The sequence below is a fragment of the Sapajus apella genome, unplaced genomic scaffold (assembly GCF_009761245.1).
Source record: "Sapajus apella isolate SASKATOON/1434 unplaced genomic scaffold, GSC_monkey_1.0 scaffold22, whole genome shotgun sequence".
Taxonomy (NCBI): Eukaryota; Metazoa; Chordata; class Mammalia; order Primates; family Cebidae; genus Sapajus; species Sapajus apella.
The window spans coordinates 20648222-20661368 of record NW_022436962.1 but is presented as its reverse complement, the minus strand read 5'-3'; the positions used below and the strand labels follow the sequence as shown (position 1 = coordinate 20661368).

Genomic DNA, 13147 nt, shown 5'->3' with positions numbered 1-13147 from the left:
TTATAAGATGGGGAGTATATGTATTTCCACTCACTTCTTTGACTTTCAGATTAAATCCCAGACATCGTATCACCGAATCTGCAAATATTTCAACATCTCTACAACTTTGTAAAACAAAACAATACCATATGACACCTAAAAAAAAAAAAAGCCCAATAATCCTTTTATACCACCAATATTCAATCAGTGTTGAAACTTCTAATTGTTTCAAAAGATCTTTTCTTTTACAATTTGTTTATTTAAATCAGGAGCCCAAAACTGTACACACACAGAGAGATCGATAATGTCTTTTTAATAGGTTCCTTTTTTTCCCTGAGTTTTGTAATTTATTTGTTGAAGAAACAGGTCATTTGGCCTATAACATTTCCCAGAGTCTGGATATCTCTGACCATCAGTTTTAAATTAAAGCTTTTATGATCAATGAATCACATTTCCTGTGCCTGTGTTCTAACATTGGATCCAACCCCCAAATCATATGCAGTAAGTTTACTGTTATTCTCTTCAGGTGCAGGAAACAAACATTCCTTTAGGCTACCTCTAGCAGGAAGTTTTAGTGTAAGGCTACACATGGGATGGGAAAAAAGGATATAGGAATCTCAAATGTTGAATTAACTTCCAAGGATTCCAGGAAAATCTAAGCATTGCATAAAAAACAGGAACCTCACATAAAGCCCAGCTTTTTGGAAACCAACTACAGTTCAGAGTCATGCAGGATCTGACACAGTCCTGGCAACTAGATGATCTCTTTGCTCCCTTGGCAGCGGAGACTTGGAAATGTCTTCTCTATTTGAGAGTGCCTGTGTTTCTGCTCCCACACTCACTAGTCTGTGTCTGTTGCATCTGTGTGTCACAAGTCTGACAGTCTGAGGGGTTTCTAATTGGTCTAATGAGTCACTATGTCCCTCAGGGCAGAGCTTTTATGCTGAACTATTTTACACAATTTACCATTCATCATCCTACTTACATGTTAGTTGCCCTTAATTTGGGTACCCAACACTGGTCTCATCATTTGTGACCTGGGTGATGGGGTCAGAATACGAGTACTTGAGTGGAAACATTTGTGGCACTGTTGGTCACCAGGGGCTGTGATTGTGATAGACATTCTCAGAGGTAAAAGACTCAAGTATAAGTATTTGTTTGAAAAGGTTGAAAATCTAAAGAGATTTCCAACACACACACACACACACACACACACACACACACACACTCACACACACACACAATTAATTCATGACTAGAGCTACAAAATTTTATAGTTTACTGAATCATAGTATGTATATTTTCTACAGGATCTTCATCTGTGTTTTCCTTTTAGAACTGTTGAGTTTTAAAAGGCAGATGGTTAAAGTTTCTTCTGACTCATAAGAGAGAAAAACTACAGAGATTAAGGGAATCAAGGTCACTCATCAGTATGGAAGAATCCAGGACTCCAGGCAGTGGGGTCTTCTATTCACACTCACTTCACACCTTAATCTCAGTTTTATATTTCGTCTTCCGTTTTCTAAAAACAAAATAATAAAATGAAAGAAGAAAAAAAGGAACCTCAGAAACACGAATTCCTTAATTCTCTAAGTCTTACTCTCTTAGATTTTGTTTAGTTAATGTCAGGAGGTCACAGCCCCAGACTTGACTCATTTTTAGCCCTGTTCTCTCTTCTGCATCTACGCTACTGCAGATCTTCATGAACAACCATGATCTCGTCTGGGAAACATAGCAAGATCCCATTTCTACAAAAAATTTAAAAACTAACCAGGCATGGGGGGTTGTGTACCTGTAGTCCCAACTCAAAAGGCTGAGGCATGTGGATCACTTGAGCCCAGGAGTTCAAGGTTGCAGTGAGCTATGATCACACCACTGCATTCCAGCCTGGGCAACTGAAACCCTGTCTCTGAAAAAAACATAAACAAAAATAAACAACGAAAAAAGCCAATCTTAATTATGCGTGCCACACACGAGACGCAGGGAATAGCTAGCAAATCTGCCTCCATTATGGAAAAACCACAGCAAAACACCTTCAAACAGGTAGGTGGGGTGGTTATAACATTTTTAGTCAAAGACAATTGAACCGAGAGAAAGATACTAAAGATATCTTTATTTTTTTTCTCTTTGCCAATTTACTATGCCAAAACTTAAAAGGGTTATAAGTTCACATAATGCCAAACTGAAAGACAACATTTAATATTTTTTCTTATTAAACTAAATTTTAACTCCTAACTGGCACACATTAACTTATATGCTTAACTATTACTCTCCCCTCATAGAAATTTTTGTTTCCTTACACAGTTGCTAAGATCTTACACCCTCTGGAAAAAGACAATGGCATTTAACCCCCTTCCCAATCCAGGTGCTAACTATACTTATTTTTCATTTTCTTTTTTTTTTTTTTTCTTTTTTAAGCTGAGTTGTCCATATGCCAAATTCCCATGGGAAAGGGGATAAAGCACATTGTTTTTCAAACCTAACAAATAGTTTAATTAAAACTCACCTCATTGGCCCTCAAAATTGAGCCACTTTTTAGCAGAAAGACAGCCTGGACCAAAGCCCATTTGCAAAGAAATGGAGGAAGCTGAGAAGCACGTAATACAAGAAAACTCACGTTGATGTCAGACTGAATTGAGTACAGTATCCAATTCATAAAATTACAACCAATGATTTTAACCTTGTCTTGCTAACTTTTCTCCACAAAAATGTTTAAAGAGACTCTGCCTGGAAAGATAATTGAAGCTAAAAGGATGGCAAAGCCCTCTGACAGGACGTAGCACATTCTGATTTAGACCAAACTGTTTTTGGGAAACTATTGAAGGTTACAAATAGTGACCACTTAAAAAGACAAATTAAAGACACTAAAAGGAGTAATGTTATCTTAGTCAGACAGTAGATTTTACAATATGTGTGTGTTGAAGAGCTAGTTCTGTGTATTTTTCAGTGGTTAAAATCTTAGTGCATTAATAAAAACAGCTAGGTACAGGCACTGTTTATCCTAAACTCAGACATGCTAAAGGAAAGAAAGATTAATCTGATAAAGGCATCACTATTTCTAATCGAACTGATGGGAAAATGTAGTATTGGGTGTGAAAGGCAATGTCGGGTGAATTATAGTGAAGTGATGAACTACCTTGAAGCTGAAGCAATCAAATAGATAGCTCTAAAAATTACTACAGCATCTTTATTCAACAGTTTGGTGCAAGTGTCCCCATCTTGGCCTTTTTCACAAAAAGCAGAAGCACTTTGTTGTATTTGGTTAAATTAAATCTGAATAGGACAGCCTCAGCTAAGGCTGCTACCCTTCACTTACCAAAATTAAACACTAACATTACACATTCATTTCCTATCAAAGAAACGGAGATGACGTTTTTATAATATCGTCAATTCACAAAATTGTTATAAATCCAAAAGAAGAGTTAGCAAACATTAAAAAAATCCCGTAACATATTTGTGTCTTTGCATTGCACATTCTTTTTAATTAAAAATAATGTACACCATTTGTTACTCATCTTTGTCTTTCTGTATAAATAATTTAGCAAGTAATTATTTCGCCTTCAGAAAAAAAGATAATTGCCTCTAAATTATTATGATTAAGTAGAATAAAGTCAAGATGTTTTTGTAATTGAGAGAGTAGAGCAAACAGTCCCTATTGGAGTATTCTGTTTTAATACTTTAATTTTGTCTGGTTGCATTAAAACATCAAAAAAAGAGAAATAAAAAGCAGTATCCCACAAAAAGTACTCATAATCTCACCACCCAGAGATAACCACCATTAACATTTTTACAACATACAAATGTATATATATATTAAATACATTATGTGTGCAAGTGTGTTTTTATACATATACGCATGTGTATATGTATGTATATACACATATATATGTATTTTTAAGTGAAATAAGACTATACAGGGTACTTTGAATCCAGGCTTCTTTTCCTAGAAATATATCGTAGGCATTTTAAAAAATTAATAGGTAATGATTTATAACATTTTAGTGTGTCTGCATAGTACTGCCTTATATGTGTTTTTATTATTTATCTAACATATATTAATGAGTGTTCAAGTTATTTTCAATGTTTCATCATCATAAACAGGATTGATACATCTTTGAGTTAAAAGCTGACCTCACACACAAATATGAGACATTTTATTTAGACTACTTGATACTCTGGCTCTCAAATACCAGATAAATGCTCCAGTGGGTAATGATACTTTATAAACCTTTGAAACAGCAATTCCACTTGGTATTATATATACATTTTCAATTAGCTCAGAATATTTCATATTCCCCCTCATGTATTCCTTCGGAGTAGCTACAAAGTAAACATTGGTATCTGCGTTTAACATATTAACTTCCAAGTTGAAGGACTCAGTGGGTAGAGAAGAAATATTACCATAAAATCGAAGGAACTTTGCCTGGATCTACCCTGGGCTCTTTCTAACAGCCTACTGCTTTCTCCTTCGTTCTTGGTCTGAGAGGATAGGTAGGGTATTCTAACTAGCATGAATTCTCATTTCTGCCCCTTCCCTTCAACTGCAGTGATCTTTGCTGTTTTCACCCAATACATTCTTTAAATTTTGCTGAAAATGTCACAATACCTCCTATTAGACACACTTCAATTGCAACCACTGCTCTATTCTAAAATGCCTTAGGAATCCAATACAGTATTCATTGAGAGCTTATTTTTTGTTTTTGAATTTTATATGCTTATCTGTGTTCTTATATATCCTCTAAACATTGATAATCAGAATTCTAGACTGTTTCTTTGGTATTGTAAGATACTTCATACTTCAATGTCCATTATTCAGTAAAGTATTTGAAATGATACCGTATCAACACAGCACTAAGAAGTATTTCAGCTTTGGGGCACCAACAGTGTTTTTTCACTGTATTGTGTAAAAGTATTTATTGTATTAATTAAAGATAAAGGGTATTTAAGGGCTGGGCATGGTGGCTCACACCTGTTAATACTGGCACTTTTGGAGGCTGTGGCAGGCAGATCACTTGAGGTCAGGAGTTTGAGACCAGCCTGGCCAACATGGTGAAACATCATCTCTACTAAAAATACAAAAATTAGCCAGGCATGGTGGTGCTGCCTGTAGTCCCAGAGACTCTGGGGGCTGAGGCAGGAGAATCACTTGAACCTGAGGGGCAGAGGTTGCAGTGAGCCGAGATCATGCCACTGCACTCCAGCCTGGGTAACAGGGCAATATTCTGTCTCCAAAAAAAAAAAGGAGTATTTTAGATTTTCAAGTTTATATTTCTTAATGCATTCTTGGTTAATTTTGGAGAAGAAATCTGAAAAGTAATATTCATTATCTTTTAAATGTTGAAAACCATTACATTAGAATGAAAGAAATTTATGGAGTCTTATTGCACATAAATATTATTATAGCATGATTTTTAAAATGCTTGATAGTTAAGTCAACCCCATTAGATTTTTAAGTGTTACTTAATATACTTTTTGAAGTACTCCTTAGCAAAAAGTCATACCTTTATACAATCTGTCCAGCTTTTGAATATAATTTTCCATACTTCGAGAAGAGCTCAAACGATGGTAGTACAGTCTGGAAATCCTAGGAGGAAAAAGTGCAAAGATTACCACAGAGATCTTAATGATTTTATGTTGTTACCATTATTGTTATTACTTAGATTAAATTGCTAGACAGATGTCATTCAATTGCACTTCAAATTTCCCATTATACTCTAAAAATTAGCAGGTAAATTTTGGAAGTTTTATCAGTTGAAGATCAGGTATACTGCATTTCCTGGCACATAGTCTTTAACAGTTATGGATGTCACCTGCAAGCAAGTCTGGGCAATGCAAACATCAGGCATATGCACCTGTCTTCAAGAAGTCACAATCTAAATTATTTACCTTGGCTTCATAGGGGCTGGCAGTTTGTTTTGTGCACAATAAATATTTGTTAACTGAATAAATGGAAATGGAAAGGTGATACACCCAAATCACTGTAATAGAGGGCAGACTATGTTCATTACCTCAGAAGTGATTCAAATGAATGGTAAAGGAGTTCAGAAGGAAGAGGAAAGAAATCATTTTTTATTGTGTAACCAGAGAAACAGCATTTGAGCTTAGGAATTGATGCTTTTCATGCTTGTTAAAACAGGTAAAGTCATTAAAAAGGTAAGATACTAAATCAACAATGAATGCTGTAAACAAATGATCAGACTATATAAAGGTGTATGTTTCTTCTTGGAGAGGAGGTCTATTGTTAATGAAGCTAATTTTGGCTGCAGGTTTTTTTTTTTTTTCTTAAGAAAACATAGGAGAAAAAGACCTATGTTCTGAGCCCAGCTCTTTAGAGGGCCCATATCTAACAAACACATGTGAAAATAAATGTATTGAAGAACATGTGGACATGTAGGTGTCTCTGTTACTAGAGATCTGGTTCTCCACTCTGGTACAACAGAGCCTCTAACCCTAAATATCTGCTTTTACAACTAATGCTTTTTCAAGCCCCAGGGAAAAGCTCCACATCTGTTGCTCTGTGTTTGTCATGCCCAAATGACATGAAGGATGGTGGGTTGTGACAGACACTGCTTTTGAGTACAAAGAGAATTTGAGTGATAAAAATGCTTAGATAAAAAGCACATTAATTAATATGAATGAAATCCTTTTTGGATAGCATGAATGCAATACAACTTTACATAATGAAGTATCATTTTCCTGTGGTGCTGAACATCTATATTCCTGCCTTCTTTTCTTTGTAAGTTACAATTCTGGAGGTAATCAGAAATCAACACAGTATTTGCAATAATGCACGTGACATCTTTACTTTTTGCAATAGTAAATTATTCATATCACTCTTAAATTTGAGCATATTGAGTTTAGACACCTGCATGAAACATCAGTAATTTTTTATGTTGGCAACTTGATGAACACTGAAACCCAGAACTGTGAATAGCTTTATTTTTATAAATATATATGTATAACAATGTTTCACTTAATGTTCAAAACAGTAGACCTGCCTTGCAAGAAATGTTAAAAGTTTTCAATGAGAAGGCAAATGATATAGGTTAGAAATTCAGCTCTACATAAAGAAATAGAGAGAAGGAACACATAAAGATAAAACAAAACCTTTTATTTTTCTTATTCTTTGTTGACTTAAAAGATAACAGTGTTTGTTTTAAATAATAATAACAACAATGTCATTCATGATTATAGCTTGTGGATAAGGGAAATGAATGACAGCAATGTTATAAGAAATGGGAGGAGGGAATTGGGAATAATCTGTTATAAGGTAACTGCACTACCCATGAAGCAGTATAGGGTTATTTGAAAGTGTAACTGCACTACCCATCAGTATAGTGTTATTTGAAGCAGCACAGTGTTATTTGAGAGGATATAAATGTATACACCAAACTCTAGAACAATCACTACAGAAAAAATTTTTAATTGATATGCTAAGAGTGAAAGAAAATTAAATCATATAAAATGTTTAACTAAAACTAGAGAAAGCTAGGAGTGGAAGACCATAGCAAAACCAACAAGAAAACAAAGACTAAGGGCAACAAAGTAAAAATATTACAAATGTGATAGATATTGATCCAACTATATTAATGATCACTTTAAATGTGAATAGTTTAAACGCATCAATAAAAGAACAAGACTGGATTAAAAAAAAGAACAAACTATATCTTGTCTACGTGAAACTCACTGTAAATGTGAAAACACAGAGTAAAAGTAAAGAGATGCAGAAAGATATACCATGCCAAAACTAATCAAAATATAGTTGGAGAAGCTATATTAATTTCAGACAAAATAGATACCAGAATAAGGAAAATTACTAGGGATAAAGAGGGGCATTACATAGTAATAAAGTGCCTAGCAATAGAGTGTGAAAATCTATGAGGCAAAAAATTGATAGAACTGCAAGGAGAAATAGACAAACTCATTATTGTACTTGGAGACTTCAACACCCCTTTATCCATAATTGGCAGATCCTGCAGGCAGAATATAATTGAACTAAAGAGTACTAACATACAACTGTATATAATTGACATCTATAGACGACTTAATCCAACAACAGCAGAATATACATTCTTATAGAGCTCATATTAAACATTCACCAAGATAGACCGCATCCTGGGCCATAAAACATACCTGAGCAAATTTAAAAGAATAGAAGTCATACAACATCTGCTCTCAGATGGAATTAAATTAGAAATCAGTAACAGAAAGATTACTGGAAAATCTCAAAATATTTAGCGATTAAGCAATGCACTTCTAAACAACACATGGGTCAAAGGAAAAATCTCAAGAGAAATAAGAAATATTTTTTATTACATAAAAATGAAAATACAACCCATCAAATTTGTGAGATGCAGCAAAAGCAGTGCCTAGAGGAAGACATATAGCACTAAATGCATATAGTAGAAAAGAAGAAAAATCTAAAGTCAATAATCTAAGCTTCCACTTTAGGAAACTATATTAAAAAGAGCAAATTAATTACACAGTAAACAGATGCAAAGAAAATAAGCAGAAATCAATTAAATTGAAAACAGGAAAACAATAGAGAAAATCAACAAAATCAAAAGCCTGCTCCTGAAATCAGCAACAAAACTGATAAACTCCTAACCAGGCTAACCAAGGCAAAAGAGAGAAGACACAAATTTCCAATATCAGGACTGAAAAATGGGCCATCACTCCTAATCCCATGACTGTCAAAAAGATAAATACTATGGCCAGATATAGTGACTCACGCCTATAATTCAGCACTTCTGGAGGCCAACTGCTTTAGCCCAGGAGTTCCAGAGCAGCCTAGACAACACAGTGAGACTCCATCTCTACAAAAAATTTAAAAATTGGCTGAGTATTGTGGTGTATACCTATAGTCCCAGCTATTCAGGAAGCTGAGGCGGGAAGATTGCTTGAGTCCTGGAGTTTGAGGTTGCAGTAAGCAACAGGAAAGATTGCTGTGATTAAAAGATTGTTGTGATTAAACAACAATCCTGTGAGGTAGATATCTGGCTCTTAGCACTAGTATTTTCCTCTCTTGTTCCTTACATGATAGAAGTCTATTCATATTATAACTACCATGTTCTTTCAAAAATTAAGTAAATTCCATTGGCACTTACAGGAGACTAATTTTGGGGCAATAATGTGGTGAAACAGGACTTTGATGATACCCTCCTATCAGTAAAACTATTTTCAATAAGCACATTCAATACATGTTTATTCATTTGTGTTAAATTATCCATGTGTAATACTGTGGTAATATAATGCTAATATATATACAAATGAAATAAAAATAAATTGAATTTATTTATCTTCCTTCATTTCTGTGGATCTTCTTGTGTACTTAATTTTGGACTCATCTGATATAATGAAACATCACTTAATTCTGAGTTAGACCTTCTTTTGTGTATTCAAGTAACATTTTGGTATCTGCAATGTGTCTGACACTATGCTAGCTTCCAACCAATGGTAACCAAAACTTGGTCTTATCTAGTGTCAGACAATAGTGCAGATAAATAAGGATTGACCCTCTATAGCCTCTAAAACAAAATCTTTCAGAAACTCTTTATTGCTCTTATTTTTAAATAAAAAATCTCACTTTCTTACTTAGCCCTTGACAACCAATAACTGTGACCTCTGGTACAGGAAAACATGAAGATATCAACAGGAAAGCTTTGGTTTTGAGAGACATCTGGTGCTGCTTAGTATTTGTTTAAAATTTGCCTCTGATATGATAAAACACGTCATCCGGCCATGGGAAACTATGAGCTCAAGAAAACCACCTGCACAACACTTGCACAGTGTCACTTTTGAAATGGGGATTGGGGGGCTGCTTTTCTGAAAAATAACCTCATCAAGAAAAAACACTAGGGATGGTAATTTTAAATGCTGCCATAGCCCTTGCTTGCCAGAGCAGACAGCTTCTGCTATTAGGATGCCCAGCCAAACACAAATAATCCACTGCCAAAATGAGCTCCTTGGGACAATTTAGGAGTCTTTGGAAGTGAACGGCTCTTTGAGCTGGAATGCAGCCCAGGTCCATTTTCAAACCCAAGTCAAAATGACAAAGAGCACATTTCCTGGGCCACTCACCCCCTAAGTGTAAGATTACTTTAGGTTGGCAGCTTCACTGTTTATCTAGTTATTTAAGGCTTTTCACCAGATACTTACAATTGAATGCTTAAATACTTCAATGTTAGTAAGCAGGACAGTGCTGATACACCATAGGAGACAAAACCTTTGAGATTAGACAGGTAAGATGAAAATCAAGGGTTATGCACATATTTTTCAGCTTATAATGTCTTATATATTTAGCTTTAAAATATGGCAAAGGTTTTTCTCCTAGAGTTTAAAAAAAAAAGGAGCATGGCAAGAACTTCTGGCTGAGTATAAATACTACTTTAAACAAAAATATTTCCTTCTTCAATTAAATCTGGCTAGCACTGGAGACTTTCCAGACTTTTTAAATGAGAGGTTACAGGCAAGTTTAAAAGATCACTTGGTGTTATTTCTGCGAGATCAAACTTTGCTCTCATTGCATGTAGAAAACTGCAAAGCTGTCAGCATGTCTACAGTTTTGACAAAAGAATATACAGGCAACTGTTAGGGTTGTAGGAATAATCCCCTTCTTTCTGGTCACTGTTTTCTGGAAAATATCCTCAAGCATTCAATCTATGTTATCTGTGCTGTTCTAAAGCCCAGAGATTTAGAATTTATTATGTATTCTTTAATCAAACAATTTGTACATGTTCCCAAAGAAGAAAATCTTAGCTGATGAGTTGATGATACATTATCAGTCTGAATCTAAAAAGGAAACCAAGTGCGTTTGCATATTGTGTGATGCCCAGGGTCTCACTGGTAATTGCAAGGGTAATCTGAAAACTTTCTTATTATTTCTACTCAGAGGCAGTACTGCTTTGGAGTCAAGCTGCCTGGGTTTGAAATCCAGGTTCATCTTTAAGGACTTTGCGATCTTAGACAAGTTATTTAGCCTCTGCCACTCTTGTTTCCGAATTTGAAAACAAATAAAATAATGAGAAAATATAAATACATGAGTTCATCCATGAAAAGCATGGATGTGTCCAGCACATAGCAAGTACTTAACAAGTGTTAGCTATTCTCAAACTAAGAAATTCAAGTATACTCTAAAAAATTTGTAGATGAATAATCCTAAATAGTTGCTCATCAAAGGTCATTTATATTTGATTTTGGTATACACATTCCCCTTTTATTTCGATGTGGGTACATCCAAATGTAAAGTTATCTATTTGAGTTTCTACTGATGCTTTCCCTGTTTTTATACACTGTATCTTCCTTCTTAACAATTCCATCTTTCTCTTATTTAGTTCTCATATTTACTCTTCTCCCGTCTTTACGGTCTTGGCTATAAATATACCTGTGGGACTTGAGAAGTCCACATGACGGACACATAAACTGCAGGATAAATGATCAAGTTCCTTGTTTGATCTGTTCATTGTATTCAGTGGCAAATATATTAGGCCACAACAAAAGCGATACAAGATATAAAGATATATCAGAAGGAATAGATTTAAATACAGAAACAGATGTAGATACAGAAATATAGATATACATGAAAATGCTGTTTCAACTATTTAACTTCAGCCAAAAATACAAAAAAGTCACCTAAATAAAAGTACCTGAAATGGAACATCTAACTCAATACAATGTGTTAGAATGATCCGCAGTGTGTTAGTGGTTTTATCATAGAGCTAATGATACCATGGTAAGAGATTCCGGCAACATTATTTTTATATACAAATATGTGCCAATTTAAAAAGGAGGAAGGCTATATGAAACTGGCACTAAAGGGAAAATCTGGCTTGTATGTGGTTAATTCGTGAGAAAATATGCTGCAAAAATGTTCAGAGACAGTATCAGAATGGCTTAAGGAGAACCCGATGAAGTGGGGAATAACAATTGAAACTGGGATTGTAGCATTCATAAGTTTTCTCCTCCGAAGACACTAAGTGTTTCTTAGTAGGAGAAAAACTGAATGCATCCAAGTAATGAGGCACTGCAAGAAAATTCTCAAGAAGAGGAGTAACTGCTAAAAGCCAGGTTACATTTTGTTCACAGTTGTATTCCCAGGATTTAGCACAGTGTCTACTGCAAAGTAGGGACTTGATAGATGTTATTTAGCTGAAACAATGACTAAATGAATGAATAAACAGATGTGACCTGGGGAAACCCTGAACCTGTTAAACATTTGAGCCTTCTGGAGTTGCACATCCTTACTCTCTCACTCAGCGCTGTCACTCTAGAAACCAAGTGAAGGAAATGGAAGTCACATGCCCTGGACACCATCAGGGTCTTCCCAAAGTTGCCCACACATTGAAATCTTTATTTTTCCAGTTAGTAAAAGCCGTGCCAGGTCTCTGTACATTCAATTACCTGGGGTTCAAAGTATTTGGGGGAATGATAGAAATCAGGAAAGAAAAAGAAGAGAGAAAATGAGTGACAGATATCTATGGGGGAGAGGGAAGCTGTATCGGTTTTCATCACAGGGCTTGAAACGTTATCATATTAAATCTTGTTTAAATAGAAATAAAAGACTTCTCAGAATGACCCTATTTTGAGAGGAAGGATCATTCATCCTAGATTCATCCATAATATGTTCAATGATGACTTCTTTATGAGAACACTGTTACTGGAGATCCTCACCATTCACAGGTCCCTTATTTGAAATTTGCCAACTTGCTAAAATTTATTTGTAACCTCAAAATGAATATTCGCGGTGTTTTTCTAGTTACTTGCGGACATGAGCAGAGTGGTGAAAATTTCGAGTTGCCTGATGTATGTACTCCCAGCTGAGGTCTGCCTTCTTGTTTCAACTGTCACACTGTAATTAAGTGTTCATTTGCACCCTATTCAGTGCCATCTTTGTAATATTTTTGTGTTTTTATTGGTGATTTCACTGATAAAGGCTCTTCTACATTTGACTCCTTGTGGATGAACTGCAACCTAACTTCACAGGTAAACAAGATTGAAAACCTAACTTAGGAGTGTGTGCCTGCAGCAAATGCTGAGTCTTGGCCAATCCCAATAGCCATACTTCAACCACTCATATACTGCTGAGTGTTCGAGTTGGGTTCGAATAAGGGAAATGCTGAGATCTAACCAATCCAGCTGTTTCTGTACCTCGCTTCTGATTTCCGTGTAT

At 35.2% G+C, this 13147-nt stretch overlaps 1 protein-coding gene across 6 annotated transcripts in view; it reads right to left on the bottom strand.

The window, feature by feature from the left end:
- Positions 1–206: 206 nt before the first annotated feature.
- Positions 207–13147, bottom strand: part of SPATA17 (spermatogenesis associated 17) — a 208397-nt gene continuing 195456 nt past the window's right edge. For 3 of the 6 annotated variants that reach the window (XM_032289249.1, XM_032289252.1, XM_032289251.1), the window contains 2 exons: positions 5481–5563; positions 1236–1494 (listed from right to left, as the gene is read on the bottom strand). In XM_032289249.1, coding sequence (XP_032145140.1) covers positions 5483–5563 — 81 coding nt within the window. In that variant the 3' untranslated portion in view covers positions 1236–1494; positions 5481–5482. Of the gene's footprint in view, positions 1495–2027; positions 3329–5480; positions 5564–13147 lie in introns of those variants that run through there. The other 3 variants (XM_032289253.1, XM_032289255.1, XM_032289250.1) reach the window with 2 other exon arrangements.